At 54.5% G+C, this 14,748-nt stretch overlaps 1 protein-coding gene across 1 annotated transcript in view; it reads left to right on the top strand.

Annotated features, from left to right (window-relative positions):
• The first annotated feature begins 12,393 nt into the window (after window positions 1–12,393).
• The window catches only part of ADAM12 (ADAM metallopeptidase domain 12), a 143,437-nt gene continuing 141,082 nt past the window's right edge, over window positions 12,394–14,748 (top strand). The window contains exon 1 of the mRNA XM_087824092.1: window positions 12,394–12,738. Coding sequence (XP_087680218.1) covers window positions 12,649–12,738 — 90 coding nt within the window. The 5' untranslated portion in view covers window positions 12,394–12,648. The remainder of the gene's footprint in view (window positions 12,739–14,748) is intronic.

Here is a 14,748-nt window from a genome sequence, read left to right on the forward strand (position 1 = left end):
ATCTTTTTTAAAAAGACCCCGTGTCCTAATATTTGGTGCGAAGCAGGTAGACAGTGTCTATGAGGGATCCCAAAGAAGCATCTCTAAGGAATACTTGGGATTAGTTGAATGTTATTTTTATTGTGGGTAGGAAGTGGGAGGCTATCATTTAATAAAAAGCGTCGCAGCTCGCTCCCGCGGCCGCCCTGGGAAGCGCACGGGTGGAGGGCGCCTGCGAACGACCCTGCAGGCCTGGGTTTGGGTCTCTGTAGCTGGTGCTTAGTCACCTAGTGGAGACGAATTTAACCGCAGATTCGCTGTTTTTCTTTTCATTCCCCCTCTTCCCACATCAAAGTTTTGAAGTGATTTTAACCCAAATGCATCAAAATTCAATTGGGGGCTACGATGAGTCTTCCTAAAACAGAACGCAACTCCAGCAGCCACGAAGCCACGAGAAACGAAACCCAAAACCTCCCGGCAGGCCCATCTACAAGTCACGCGTCTTGCTTTGTCCCGTATCGTTTCCTTACATAGGCCTTTATTTCCACCCACGTTGGAGGCTTTCAGTGGTTTGGAGAAAAACATTTTTATATACAGAAATTTGCAAACATCAAAGTGTATAGTTGATAAGCTCACAGTTAGTTAAAAAGCCCGTTTCTTAAGGCTGTGCCCTATTTATGGCTGTCGTATGTTTCTCTGTCGGCGGTTTACCGTCGATCCTTTGTAGAAAGAGCATGAAGACTAAGCCCAGGTCACATTTGGAAGTAGGTTATCCGAGGAAGAGTGAAACTGAGTGTTGCCGAAGGGTGTTAATATGAATAGGAACTGGGCGGCCTAATTAGGTAGGACCCTGGGATATGAACCAGTGAGGCCCACAGATCAGCAGGCCATTCTCTCCCTCTCCGTACACAGCTGGACAACTTGGGGTTAGGGGTGCTGACCCCACCCACTCCCTGCACACACTCAAAAATCTGCTTATAACTTTGCCTCCCCCAAAATGCTACTAATAATAGCTTACTGTTGACCGGAAGCCTTAATGATAACATAGATGGCCGATGAAAACACATTTTGTGTGTTATATGTATTTTATACTGGGTTCTTACAGTGCCCGCTAGAGAAAACAGCCGTAAGAAAATCTTGAGGAAGAGAAAATACATTTGCAGTATTTACTGAGAAAACTGTTGAGACGGGCCTGGTACCCCGGCTGACCGGCTCTGTCGGCGGCGGCCGAGTGAGCCGCTGAAAGGAACGCGCCTCCCGCGGCTGTCAGCTGGGGCTCCTCTCCGCCAGCGGCAGAGCTGGTGGATGGTGCGACCAGAGCTTCCCTAGACTTCCGACGCTTCGTTTACCTTTCCTGTGAATTTCTGCAGAAGTCGTATATAACCTTTGTCCAGCCGCCGTGGCTCAGTGGTTGAGCCAATCCAGGCATCAGGAGGTCGCGGGTTCGATTCCCCGTCAGGGCACATGCCCGGGTTGCGGGCTCGATGCCCAGCAGGGGGCGTGCAGGAGGCAGCCGATCGATGACTCTCTCTCACTTTGATGTTTCCCTCTCCCTCTCCCTGTCCTGCCCTCTCTCTAAAATCAATAAAAAACATATTTTTTGAAAAAGTAGTATATAACCTTTAACTAGTGTTGCCCACGTATCTGTTTCTCTTTTTATTTCTCTGTTTTCTTCATGGATTCTGAAACTCTTGTTAGGCGTACACGCATCCAGGATTGTATGTTCAGCCTTTATCATAAAATGCCCTTTCCCTCAGGTAGGAGCCCTTGCCGTTACGTCTGCTTTGACTGGTGGTGGTGTGGCCGCCCGCTTTCTATGCTTCGTGTAGGACTAGGTGTGCACAGAGCAGCTTTTCCCACTATTATTATTAGTTTTACTTTCCACCTGTCCATGTATTGATGCTTAAAGTGCATTTCCTGTGAACAGCAACTAGCTGACCTTGCATTTCAATCCCTTCCCAGGGCCTCCGCCTTCAAACCGGACGAGTAACCCAGTTTCGTGTAATCTAATTATTCGCCGGGGAGCTAAGTTCATTACCTCGCTCTTTCCTTTCTATTTGCCCAACGGCGTTTCGTTTTGTTTTTTTGTTTTTTGGGCGGAGTAGCTTTGGGCGGGATTCCATTTTTAAAGCTGGTTCTCGATTGGACGACGCCCTTTTCAGTGGCTGCCGCAGGGACGGGACCGCGTGTCTGTAACTTCTCTCGGTTCTCAGGAGTCAGAGGAGGGGCGTGGCCCCGCCGTGCGGCCCAGACGGGCTCCGAGAGGCTGGCGTCGCGTTCTGTCCGGTAGTTTCATGGTTTTATTTTCCTCACACTGAAATCATGCACCCATCTAGCATTTCTTTTGATCTAGAGTGAGAACGGGAACCCGCCTCCTTTCCAGGTGGTTCCGCAGTTGTGAGCACTACTTTCTATTTCATTTCCACTGATTTGAGAGGCTACCTTGATCGCATCACCTGAGCTATTATTTCCTTAAATAGCACTTTTTCTTAAATTATTTAAAAATTAAAAATGCCCTTAAATCAACGACGCGCTTATTGAAAGAGGGAACCGCACTTTCATGCTGACCGGGAAGCCACTACCCCTCGTCCGTCGCGAGCAGTGTGAGGAGAGAAGGGCGGGAACCAGGGCGTGTCGTGGGCGTCCAGCCACACCGGGGACCCTGGGGACGCCCCCGCTCCAACGGCCTGGGCCCTTGTGAAGGACGGCGGTCAGCCAGCGGCTGGGGAGGCTGTAGCATGTCACACCAAACAGCTTTTGTCCTCATTAGGGGCTCGTTAGGGAACTAAGAAGGAATAACTTGTTTCCCCCTTGACCTAATGTTGCGCCTGAGAGCGTCTCCAGTCCAGCCGGCTGGGGGGTCCGAGCCTGGGAAGGCGCTGATGGTGCTGCGTCCTGGGGGACTGGAGGGCTGGTTCCTTCCAAGAAGATCCTGGACCGACTCAGTGACCTTCCCCCTGAAGTCAGGGGAGGGGCCAAGTCACGGTGACAGAGGGAGGGCGCAGAGGCCTCCAGTGACCTGTGAGTCCACCCCCCGGGGATGAGTCCAAAGGCCCCATGAGCGTAGATGCTGGAATCAGGGGCGGAGGGTGCGTAGGTGACACTGAAGCCACCTGAGCCTCGGGTAGGACAACTGGGGACCCCCTTGATTCGGGTGGGGCCAGCAGAGGGCAGAGCTGGGCGCAGCCAGGCCACAGCTGATGAGGCCCAGAGGGCTGCAGGAAGCCTGAAGCTGGCTTCCTGGCGCCGTGTTTGTGCTGAGATGGTGGGACTGGGGCCTCAGGGTGCCTCTCGCCAAAGCCCAATCTCTCAAAAACTGGGTCTTTGCCTGTCTTAAGCCCAGCTCCACCTGACTTAAGCCACTGGTTTGGATAAACCACAGAGAGGAGGTGGGGAGGTGGGGTGGGGGTCCCAGGCAGATGGGAGGCCAGCGTGAGCTGGAGAGCATGGCCAGGGAAGGGGAAAGGGTGTGGGGACTGGCCTGGGCCACCGTGGCCCTGCCAGGTGAAGGCCCACTGCCAGGGTTGTGAGCTCTGGGAGGGCCTTTGGCTTCCCCGAGGCTCGCTCCCCCACCCCGCCCCGCCCCTCGGCAGAGTGGGGTGCCCACGACCTACTGCGGTGTTCGGAGTTGGCTGAGGGGACATGCGGAAGGCGCTCTGTAACCCGTGGCGTGCCTGAGGACAGGAGACGTGGGGTACAGGACTGTCACCTGCACACACGCGCACACAGGTCCCCACACGGCCCTCCAGGAAAAGACCCAGCCAGACGCCGGGCCAGGAGCTTCCTAAGACGCTGGTAACCAGGGGGCGCAGGGGGCGCAGGTCTGAGAGCAGCACAGGCGGCTGTCGCTCAGTCGGGGGCCTGCGCTCCTCTCCGTGTGCGTGTGTATGTGAGAGAGAGTGTGTGTGTGCACGTGTGTGTGCACGTGTGTGTGTGCACGTGTGTGTGCACGTGTGTGCGTGTGCGCGCGCGCGTGTGTGTGCGCGCGTGTGTGTGTGCGCACGTGTGTGTGCACTCAGGAGGAGTTTCTCTGCATATGGCTCTAATTTATGCTGATACTGTCAAGTTAGAAAACACAAACTGTAGGACTTCACAGAAAGTGGCTGTGACAGTTTCCTTGCTCCCACCCGGCCCTGCCCACGGGAAGCCATCTTCCGGGCCCACGGGGAGTGAGTGGGAGGCGCCCGGCTGGACGCCCCGTCTCGCAGCGGGTCCATCTCTCCCTTTCCCCCCGGGAGCGGGCGGGCACCCAGCTGTTTCCAGGGGCCCCCCTGGCCACCGCGAGGCACGTGCCACCTGCCGAGCTGTTTCCAGGGGCCCCCCTGGCCACCGCGAGGCACGTGCCACCTGCTGAGCTGTTTCCAGGAGGCCCCCCTGGCCACCGCGAGGCACGTGCCACCTGCCGAGCTGTTTCCAGGGGCCCCCCTGGCCACCGCGAGGCACGTGCCACCTGCTGAGCTGTTTCCAGGAGGCCCCCCTGGCCACCGCGAGGCACGTGCCACCTGCCGAGCTGTTTCCAGGGGCCCCCCTGGCCACCGCGAGGCACGTGCCACCTGCCGAGCTGTTTCCAGGAGGCCCCCCTGGCCACCGCGAGGCACGTGCCACCTGCCCGCTGACAGAGCGTGTCTGCGTGCGAGCGGACGGCTGGAGGAAAAATAGGAAAGATGGAAGAAAGGAAATCTACAAACGCGGCTTTTTGACACGGGAAACAAAATATTTCCCTTTCAGCAATTTTCAGTTTTCATCTAGGAGTCTGGCTTAAGGGCAACCCTTCGGCAGAGCCGGCCACGCACTCGAGCTCTCGCGCACGTCAGGTCCTTATATCGCCTTTTCTACGTTCCCGCGGCACACGCGAGCGTATTCGTAGGAGCCTTGATGGATTTGCCCTTCACGTGGTCCTTCTGGGTGGGAGAGAGATTCAGAAATTCCAAAGTTTACCCAAGCCCGAGTTACCATCCTTGATGATTTCATTCTGAAGTTGGGGCTTTCGAGGGGAGCTTCCTCTCTGTGTCAGAATTTATGCAAATATTGAGCTTAGCGTGCGTGTATCTGGATTCATGTCCCTCGTAACAGTTGCACGCGAAAGCAGACGTCTCTGTTTTTTAAAGCTTTCTTTAACATGAAAAAGCAGAGGGTTTCGGTGCTGTGGTCTGCTGCAGTCATCATTTGCATTTTCGCTGGGTTATTATCTGAGAAGTGCAGAGCTCCCGAGGTATCACATCCGCATATAAACCATGTGTTAGAAAGATATAAATTCTGTTTCGAAATATCTGCTAGACTGCTTTTGGCTTGCAGTCCGTGCCAGACATGTGCTTCCGTGGCGGGTGGAGCCAAGTGGACCCCAAATACAGCTCTTTCCTGCGCCGGGAATTTGTCTCCCAGCCGTCGGGTTAGACGAGCTGGGACATTAAGAGGATCCAGTTACCTAAGAGGTGTCTTCACAAGTGAGCTTAAAGTCTCGTTTTTTCCCCTCAAAATATGTCACTGGGTGATTCGATCTCAAATTCTGTGCCATAGAAAATATTGCCGTACACTCTGAATTGATGGAGAATAATTACATTTCGGGAATTCTCATGTTAACTTCGAATTCTGAGACTAGAACATGTTCCTGCGCATTGATTGGAATTTTTTGGCTTTGTCAACCAGCGAAATATTCAAGGAAGCCTGGACCGGGGGCTGCCAGAGAAAACAGAGGACTCCTACTGCGCTCTGGATTTCAGATTAACATCGGATACTTTTTTAGCATGTCCCCAATATTGCATGGGACATACTTATACTAAAAAAAAAAAAAAAAAAAAAAAAATCATTTCTTTTTCATCTGTAATTCAGATTGACCTGGGAGTCATATTTTTGTTTGCTCAATCTGGCAATTCTACATGGATCCCAGTTTATTGTTTGCTCTCAGAAACAGTAATTGTCCAAGAAAATTCCTCGGTGATGAAGGTTTGTGATTTTGAAAGTCCGTGTGGGATAGAAATAGAGGAAATGCCAGTTCCAGCCCTCCTGTGGAATAAAACGAATGTCCTGTTAGAACAAAGTCTATGTAAACAGTAAAAAGGTTCAATTAAAAGTTAAATACACGGATGGCGCTATACGTTAACTAAAAGCTGAAAGATGCTTGAAATGATGTAAAGTGTCCTTGTCACGAACATTTTCAGTGTTTCTAACAACAATGAAAAAGAATATTATTGCACTCAGTTTTCAATTTATTATAAATACACAAAAGTAAAAAAATATAAAATAAAATAAATAAAAATTTTTTTAAAAGTCAACCACTAGCTCACGTCTGTTGCACTCCTGATTGGACTAACACCTTTTTTCTGCTCATACGCGCCCGTTTCCTCACTTTCCCCCCCTTTTCTGTTTGTGTCCATGTCTCGCAGGCCGACCTGGTCTAAGAACCTGTCTCCTCCCTCCCTCTCAGAATCGCACCGCCCCGGGGGTTCAGCCGAGCTCCACTGTGTGTGACCAGGCGCCGGCTCACGAGGGTGGCACTTGGATGACATACCCGTGCTGATTTCACAGAGAATCGAACGTCTGTTTAGGACAGTTAGGCATCATTAGAGTGAATTTTAAACCAGGGCCACGGCGCTCAGTCCACAGCGGCGGGGCTCCCACGAGACACCCTTTGGCCAGTACGCGGTTGTGTGCGGGAACCGGTCAGGATCAAGCTGGGCATTGAGGAAACTGTTTAAAGTGAAGCACACTGTTCAGTCCCAAAAACTAAGAACGAAAGTATTTCTAATTGAAATTATTAAAACTGCTCCTAGGTGGTTCTGTAGGCCCAGGATCCCAAAGGCCTAAAACTTCGCAGACCTCGGGACTCTGATTCTGTGTTATAATAATTTTGCTGTCCTAGTTGAGAATTGAAATTCGGTTTCCCACTTGGGTCTTCCAAACGCGGTGAGCAGAGTCAACAAGTAGAAAATTAAAAGTCGTAAAAATCACGTCAGCACCTCCCTCCAGAGAGCCCACTTTACCTTGGCCACTGGGACGCAGATAGGCGTTTCCTCACTAACTGCCCCACGCTCACGTCCGCTCAGGTCCCACCTTGAAGCCAGGGCCCCCAGTCCTGCCCCGTTTTCACCCCCATCCTACCCAAGCCAGAGGCTCCCACAGTGGACGCCTGGCAGGGGGAGGAGGGGAAGGGTGTCCCTGCCGAGGGGGCAGGAGGCACGGCCCTGGTCCCTGGTGTGTGTGGTGAAATTCTGGACACTTCTCAACACCCGGACACCTGGAGTTTCAGGTCTGCAGACTCCTACCTGACCTAAAAGCCAGGAAGCATTTTCTTCTGAAGTGCTGGCAGGAGAGCCGAGGCCGTGGCGAGTTCACCAGCATGTGAGAGCCAGCTCGGGAGAGTCCCCAGCCTAGAGAGCGTGCACTCGAGTCCAGGTCCCCAGCCTGCCCACCGTGGCGCTCCGGGTGCGGGGGTCCTCGCTGAGGTTTCCCTCCCTGGGCCGCCGTGGCAGGTACGCGCTCGTGAGCGGAGAAGGAACTATCAGGAGCCAGGACGACAGTTCCAATCAGCGCTGCTCAGTTCGCTGTTCTGATCTTGATTTGGCTTTTCACAAAAGATTTCCTGCTGGGGAGATAACCCTGATGAGGATCCTGGTTGACTCGCCAGTTCTTTCTCATTAAAAATAAGCAAACTGGGATTCTGGCTTGTAAATAAGACCCAGTGGGTTTGGTTCTGTGCGGCGTGACCCGCGGGGGGCCATCCATTGCCGGGTGAGCTAGAAATCAAACCCTGTCAGAGCCTCCAAGACGGGACCACCCCCGGCCGCCTCCCCGTCACTGTGATCACAGGGCTGTGGAAACTTTTCACTTGTTTGGTAATAATTCAGTAAATACTCACGTGCACATGAGGACACGTGACAGCGGCGAGTGTGACAGACGATGCCCCGTAGAGCGGGGGCGGGCCATGGAGACGGGCAAAGTACATAAAACAAGTTCAGATCCCGAAACCGGCTATGGAAGGAGCAAAATAAGGGGGTGGGCCGGAGAGGAACCTGGGGTGGGAGGGGAAGGGTGCTGAGCTAGGGCGGCCTCTCCGAGGTGCTGACGTTTGAGCTGAGGTGTGAACAGTGAAACTGGGCGGCCCTCAAGAGGTAGGGAGAAGGGTCTCCTCGTGCAAACAGCTGGGCGGAGCGAGTGGGCATCGGGGTGGTCTGGGCCTCCCCGGGCACAGTGAGATGGGCACAGGGGCTTGGCCAGGCAGGGACGGGGCAGGACTCGGGTGGCAGCCAGGCTCTGGGTGACTCACCGAGGAGGGGATCTGGAGTCACTTCAGGGCAGTGTCTTCGTTGCTGGCTTTTTCAAGACCTTAAAAGTCATCGCTGCAAAGATTCCTGCCCGAGGACCCGGGTCTGTAACCTCCCACTCGACCAGCTGTAACCAGGTCCAGAGACAGCAAGCTCAGCCGAGGAGACCAGGGCAGTGGGCGCCACATCCTGAGGAAGCTGGGCCGACACGAGACCAGAGAACCATTAGAAACCAAAGCATCTAACACGCTTCTTTCCACTACGAGACTGAAGCCGACTGGCCATTTTAGCCAAACATAAAGCAGTGTGTCAGGTTGCCCAACAGCAAGGGGAAAGAAAGCCCAGAACCTCTCCCCATATCAGCTATTTACATGTTTTGTTTAGGCAACTGAGTTTTGTCAATGTCCAGATATTGTGAGAAACAAAAATGTATGCAAACGGTCTGTTTTATAAGGTCGTCTTTTCCCCCCTGCGTTTCTACGGCTTGAACGTTCACATCACTCAAGGATCGCTTTTACGGTTTGTCAACAAGACCACTCCATAAATACCTTCTGACGTCCCACAGCTGGGTATAAGTCACCCGTCTACCCAGGCAGCACCAATAAAAGTTTTATTTGCACCATCTAAAAGAAATGCCACGGTATAAATACATAAGAACAGCTCATAAGAGGCGGCCTCTGACTGCGGATGTCGCTGGGGGGGTTTTGCGCAGCCAGTTACGAAGCTGAGAGACAGCTTCGTTGCCTGTGTGCGTAGATGATAAACTCCACACTCAGCAAATAGCACAGGTCCTCGGTTTCTTACCAAGTTGCACAATCTCTGGCACGGTCTCTTCTCCTTGGGATATTTGGAAATAAGGCCTCTCAGAAGAAAAAGCTCCAGCCCCAAGAGGACTCAGTTTGGATTAAAATGCTGGAATATGTAGGTGGAAAGGGCTGGAACATTTTGCCTTCATGACAGCAAAGAACTGGAGGAGAGGGGGCCAGAGGACTGGCTGAGCATGCGGTTTATGTCGGTCTGTGGGGCGTCAGCCTAGTGATCTAAGGGGAGGCCCCCCGACGGCCTCCCAGCTCCCATGCAGTCAAGGCGCCGGGGTGCTGCCTCCCAGGCTCCCCCCCGGCAGAGGCATCTCCAAGGCTTCACCGGGAGCCCTGGAGTTCTTGGCACCAACTCCTTCCCTCTAAGACACACAGCATCTCAACAGGGTCTATGAAGTGCACAGACTTTTGCTCCAAATATCTGACACCGGGTGAGAATCTCACCTTTGCGCAACGTGGCTGAATTCCCACAGAAACCGCCCCGAACCCCTTGTGGTGGGGGTGGGGGGTGATGGAGGAGTCCCGCCTGAGAAGTTGTCCTCGACGTGATTTAACTGGCCCTCGAGGACAATTGGATTTGTGATTAACAAGTCAATTTAACTATTCGCTCGTGTTACAACTGCTGGGAGGAGCTTTTAGTCACATCGGTTTGTTTACTTAGAGGAAATTTTAAAACACTGGTGATCAGTTTAACAGTTTTACCTGACTTTTCAACAGATTAAAATAACGGCCATGATAGCTCCTGGCACGTGGCTCAGTTTTCTTTTTTTGAAATATGTCTTTATTGATTTCAGAGAGAGGAAGGGAGAGGGAGAAAGAGAGAGAAACATCAATGATGAGAGTCATTGATCGGCTGCCTCCTGCACGCCCCCCACTGGGGATCGAGCCCGCAGCCCGGGCCTGTGCCCTGACCGGGAGTCGAACCCCGATCTCCTGGATCCTAGGTCGCCGCTCAACCTCTGAGCCACAGTGGCTGGGCTGTGGCGCGGTTTTCATTGATGGAGGGGAAGGTTCAGATGACGTCGGGTTTTACTCCCTAACTGCTGGCAAATCAAAGCCTCTTAACCCGGTTCCGATAAACAGCCGCTCTCTCCTGACGCCCTTGCTTGATTGCGCCCTGTGGCCGGCGCCGCGGGGCCCGTGAGGATCAGAGCCCACTGTCTCCGCACAGCCACCACGGACTCCCGCCGAGGGTCCCGAGCAGGAGGCCGAGCCCGGCAGAGCTTAGGGGACGAAGCCGATCGAGGCCCCGTCGGGCGTCCTCCAGGCCTCAGCGTGGGATCCGCCTCGGCCTCGGCCAGCTCCGCCTCACTCAGGACAACGGGCAGCCCCGCTGTCGCCCGCTGACACGGTCCCCCTCTGCGTGGGGCCGGGCGGTTCTGTTCCCGTCGTCGCCTGTGTGTTCCCATCCCGAGGACACAAAGGCCTTCCCCGGCCCATCCACCCAGGCGGCTTCCCTGCCCTCTGCCTCGTTTTGGTGACTTTTTGTTCTGACGCGTTTTCCATTTACAGGAGAGCCACAGGGACAGTGTAGGCGGGCGGGCAGGCCCCGAGGCCCCCGAGGCCCCCCAGGCAGCGCGGGACGGAGGGAGCTGGGTCCCCGCGGTGTGGCAGAGGGGACTGGCTCCAGGTGACACGCGGGGGCGCTGGCCTGGAGAAGACGGAGTGGGCTTTCTGAATGGGAGGGCCGGGCCTAGAGCCCGCCCCCCCCAAGGCCGCAGTTCATCAGCGGCTGTGGAGCGATTGGGTGAGAAAACGGGTGAACCAGCAAGCAGGCGACCTGCGGGACCAAGGGCGCACAGCGGACAGGGACACGTGGTGGAGCTGGTGCCGACGCCGGGGGTGCCTTCCTTCACAGGCCCTGCTTGCAGCGACGCTGCACTACCCGGGGCGCAGAGGGGAACAGAGTCAGGCCACTGGGCCGGGCTCCTTCGTCAAGATGCCCGCCCTGCGGAGCTGCCCCTGCGGCCAGGAGGACTGTGTGTCCTCCACGCAGACGGCCCTTTCTCCAGCCCGCCCTCCACAGTGTCCTCAGGTGCCTCCACCTGGAGCCTCAGCGTCTGGGCGGATGCGGGGTCAGCCCCGGAGACCCGGCTCACCCGGCCCGAGCCCACCCGTCCCCTCCCCTCGCTCCCCGCCCCCCCACGTGGCCGAGGGGCCCCGCTCACCCCTCTCCCGCTGGCCGTAGTCCCAGCTTTGGGCTCATCCCCAGCCCTCGGTTCTCAACACCTGGACTTTCAAACGCTTTGTGACCAGCCTGAGAATTTCCCGGAAAGACCGCGTCAGACGGTTAATGCCCGAGGAGCGGTCCTCGCGTAGCCTAAATGTAACCGCAGACTTCCACATTGAGAAAGATAAAATGGTGTGGATTTAAAAGTATTCGGGGGACCGTAAAATGTCTAGGATTAAAATTTCAGTACCATTTGTGCCCAATAAACGTGAACTCCTTAGTAACTTAAAACTGCGCAGTGATGACTCAGGTCTGAAAAGCCTGCGCCCCGCTGGAGGAAACGGGCTTGCCGTGCGGGGACCCTGCTCCCATCCTCTGCCTCGAAGGGCGTCCTGGGGTCGCACCAGACGGCAGGAGCGCGACCTCACGGGAGGGCAGGCCCGAGGCATCGCCGGGCTTGTTGAGAAAGGGTCGCGTTCTCGCGAAGAGAAAACGGCTACACTTCCCATGAGGAGTGTTCGTGGGAGCTGGGCTGTGCCCAGCCTGTCGGTGTGTTAGCTGGTTGGACAGGCAGGACCCCAAGAAACAAGATCATATAACCGCTTATTGAACGACTTAATTTTTTTTTCATAAGCCAGTCTAGTCGGTCGGAGCTGGCAAATTAATTTTGTCTATAGATGGTTCCCCGAAGCATATAAATCAGCCTCCGCGAGGCCGGCGCGCGGACGGGCATTGTGCTGAGCTGATTCCCTGGGGCTTAAGGAAATGGACTTAAGTCCTGACGCTGCTGAGCCTGGAGACTCCTAACAGAGGGCTGGTCGCCAGCAGAGATTCATCCACCGTTTTGAGAGTCACCGTGTGTGCGCAGTTGTTGCTCCTTGAAGGGCGGAATTATACGCCTTGACTGTGACAATCTCCCTCACGTGCCACGGGTCCTGAAGGAAAAGTTAGAGCTTTCGTTTTAATGTTTTGTGGTTCGATTGACAGAGAGTTCATCAGTTTTGTCTTTTATGATGTTTTTATTGATTTCAGTTGAGAGAGGGAGGGAGCGGGAGAGAGAAACATCCATGATGAGAGCCGCTGACCGGCTGCCTCCTGCACGCCCCCCACTGGGGATCGAGCCCACAACCCGGGCATGGGCCCCGACTGGGAATTGAACCCCGATCGCCTGGATCCTAGGTCGATGCTCAGCCACTGAGCCACACCAGCTGGCAAGAGTTTGTCAGTTTTAACACTTACTATGAATTACTCGATCGTGGTGTTTCCCTGGTCTTAACTTCCCGACAGTTTCTCTGACTCATGTATGTCGTGAGCTCCTGACGCCAACTCCTCCTGACCAGGATGAAGACCCGGCTGTTTTCTTTTTCATGCAGGGGTGACCTTGGGGAGCACCTCAGCACCTGCCACGCCACAGGCCGGGATGAGGGACGAGGGAGGAGCCTATGAAGTCGTCAGTGCCTCGCTTTTGAACGGAGACACCTGGGACCCGGCGCGGAGCGCCCGCGGAAAGGTTGGTGTCGGTTTGGCCTGTCTCTCGACTTTCCAACGGCGGAGGCTGTCAGGTCACATGCACTGCGTTCCTGTTCTTTCGATCAAGGTTTGTCTTTATGGTAACGCTGACTTTATCCACATAAAGCGAAAGCTTCAGTCTCATGAAGAGGAAATGCAAACCCGTTTTGTGTCGGTTTCGACGAGCGGCATTATTGGCATCTGTTGAAAGTTGTTTTGCAAACACACCCCGGGGAGTCCGCTGACAGACACACACTTTCTGTGTTTTCCTTTCTTGAGAGCTGGGTATTTTTCCATAGTCGTGTCTAGATCATAAGCATTTTGGTTTTATCGATCACTTATTGCTAGAAACATTTTAATGCAATTTTTAAGAAAATCTGATAATGAGTTTCAGTGCATTCCCACACTTTGTTTCCTCAGACGTGCTTGATGTGCGTCTCCTGCGATGTGAACAGGTAATATAATTGCAGTATTAATGATTCAGTGAAATATTAAATATTTCGATGCATTTTATCTGCCAAATCTACATGACTTTCTAAAATTTCAGGACTTGTTGGCACAGTTGGAAAGCGATAAAATCCATAGAAATATGAGCTCTTTGGAGAGATCATGCAGATGGTTTTGTCCTTGTGTCATGTGGAACTATTTTTAGATTATTTTTCATAATAGAAAACAGGTGTGTGTTTTTTTAAAAGAGTCGTTTCGATTGTGAAAATCCTGTCTGGAAGGGCTGCCGGGGGCCACCTTTATGCCAGTAGCAATGACACGGTTTACACCACCGCTTGAATTTTTCAGGGGGGCTCTCAGCTGAGAGTGAGCATCTTCCCCCCGCCCCCCGTGATTGAAATATGTGACCTTTATAAACCATGAATTAAGCCATCGACAGGCAGGTAACTGAGCCGACCGAGTCGGGAACGGGGAAGGACGGGACCTGCGCGCCTGGTTCGCTTGGTTCATTCGCGCCTCTCCCGGGAGGGTAGCTTGTCCGCCTCCCCCCGTCGCGGGGTCATTGTGAGAATGAGATGAAACAATGGCTGTCAAACGATGTAGGAAACGAGAGACTACCACGTACGTGGAAGGCGATCTTCAAAGTTGAAAGCGTCTTGAGGGACCGCCCCGCGGTTTCAGGTCTTGAGACAGGTCAACCCCGGACCCAGGAAGACTGCGGAGGCCGGACGGTCCCGAGGCGACCGGGTGAGCCCACCTGGGCGCTCCCGAGATCCCCCCCAGCTGTCCTGCGAGAGTGAGCTCAGGGAAACGGGACAGCAGATGGAAAGAAAAAGGCGGGCGGATTAGGACATGAAACCAAAGCTCCCCTCGGCCCGGGTCCCGAATATCAAATGTCAAACAGCTGCTAATGAAATCGGTGGATCCCGAGCCTTCGCTTCCATCTGCCGGTGTCACAGCTGAGGACAGGATCCCTGCCTCCCCCAACCACCCCCCCCAGCCGCACTCGCCCCTCGGAGGGGGGGCACATCCCCCCCACCCCCACCCCCCCCCGGGCAGCAGCCCCCCCCCAGTCACCGATGCCCTGCCGAGGTCACAGGCGGTGGCCTCCCCGAGCCCTGAGCCTTTCTCTCTTTATCTTACTGATCTTGACGCTGACTCTCCTTTGAAATTCTCGATTCCCTTGGCTCCCGGGACCCTGCTCCCTCACGATTCTCCTCATGTGTTTTTAATTCTTGTTTTCAGTTCTCACTTTGGCCCTGACCTTTAGCTGTTGGTTTCCCCTGAGCTTCCTCCTGGACCCACTTCTGACCGAGGGCTCCCGCTGGCCCCGTCACTCACCCTGTGGCCTCGCTGCCCACTCGTAGCCGGAAGGGGACCGGGGCTCACATTAGGAACAGCAGAACAGCAGCCGGCACCCTTGGGCCCCTGCCCTGTGTGCAGGCCTGTGTCAGGCACCTTCACCTGCGAAGCTCCCCACGTGTCTTCCACCGACGCTGACTTAGCCCATCACTCACTCGCCCTGACCCTGACGTTGGTCCTTGACCTCCGGTGGATTTCAGGC

The sequence above is a fragment of the Miniopterus natalensis genome, chromosome 14 (assembly GCF_054644295.1).
Source record: "Miniopterus natalensis isolate mMinNat1 chromosome 14, mMinNat1.hap1, whole genome shotgun sequence".
In the NCBI taxonomy this organism is placed as follows: Eukaryota; Metazoa; Chordata; class Mammalia; order Chiroptera; family Miniopteridae; genus Miniopterus; species Miniopterus natalensis.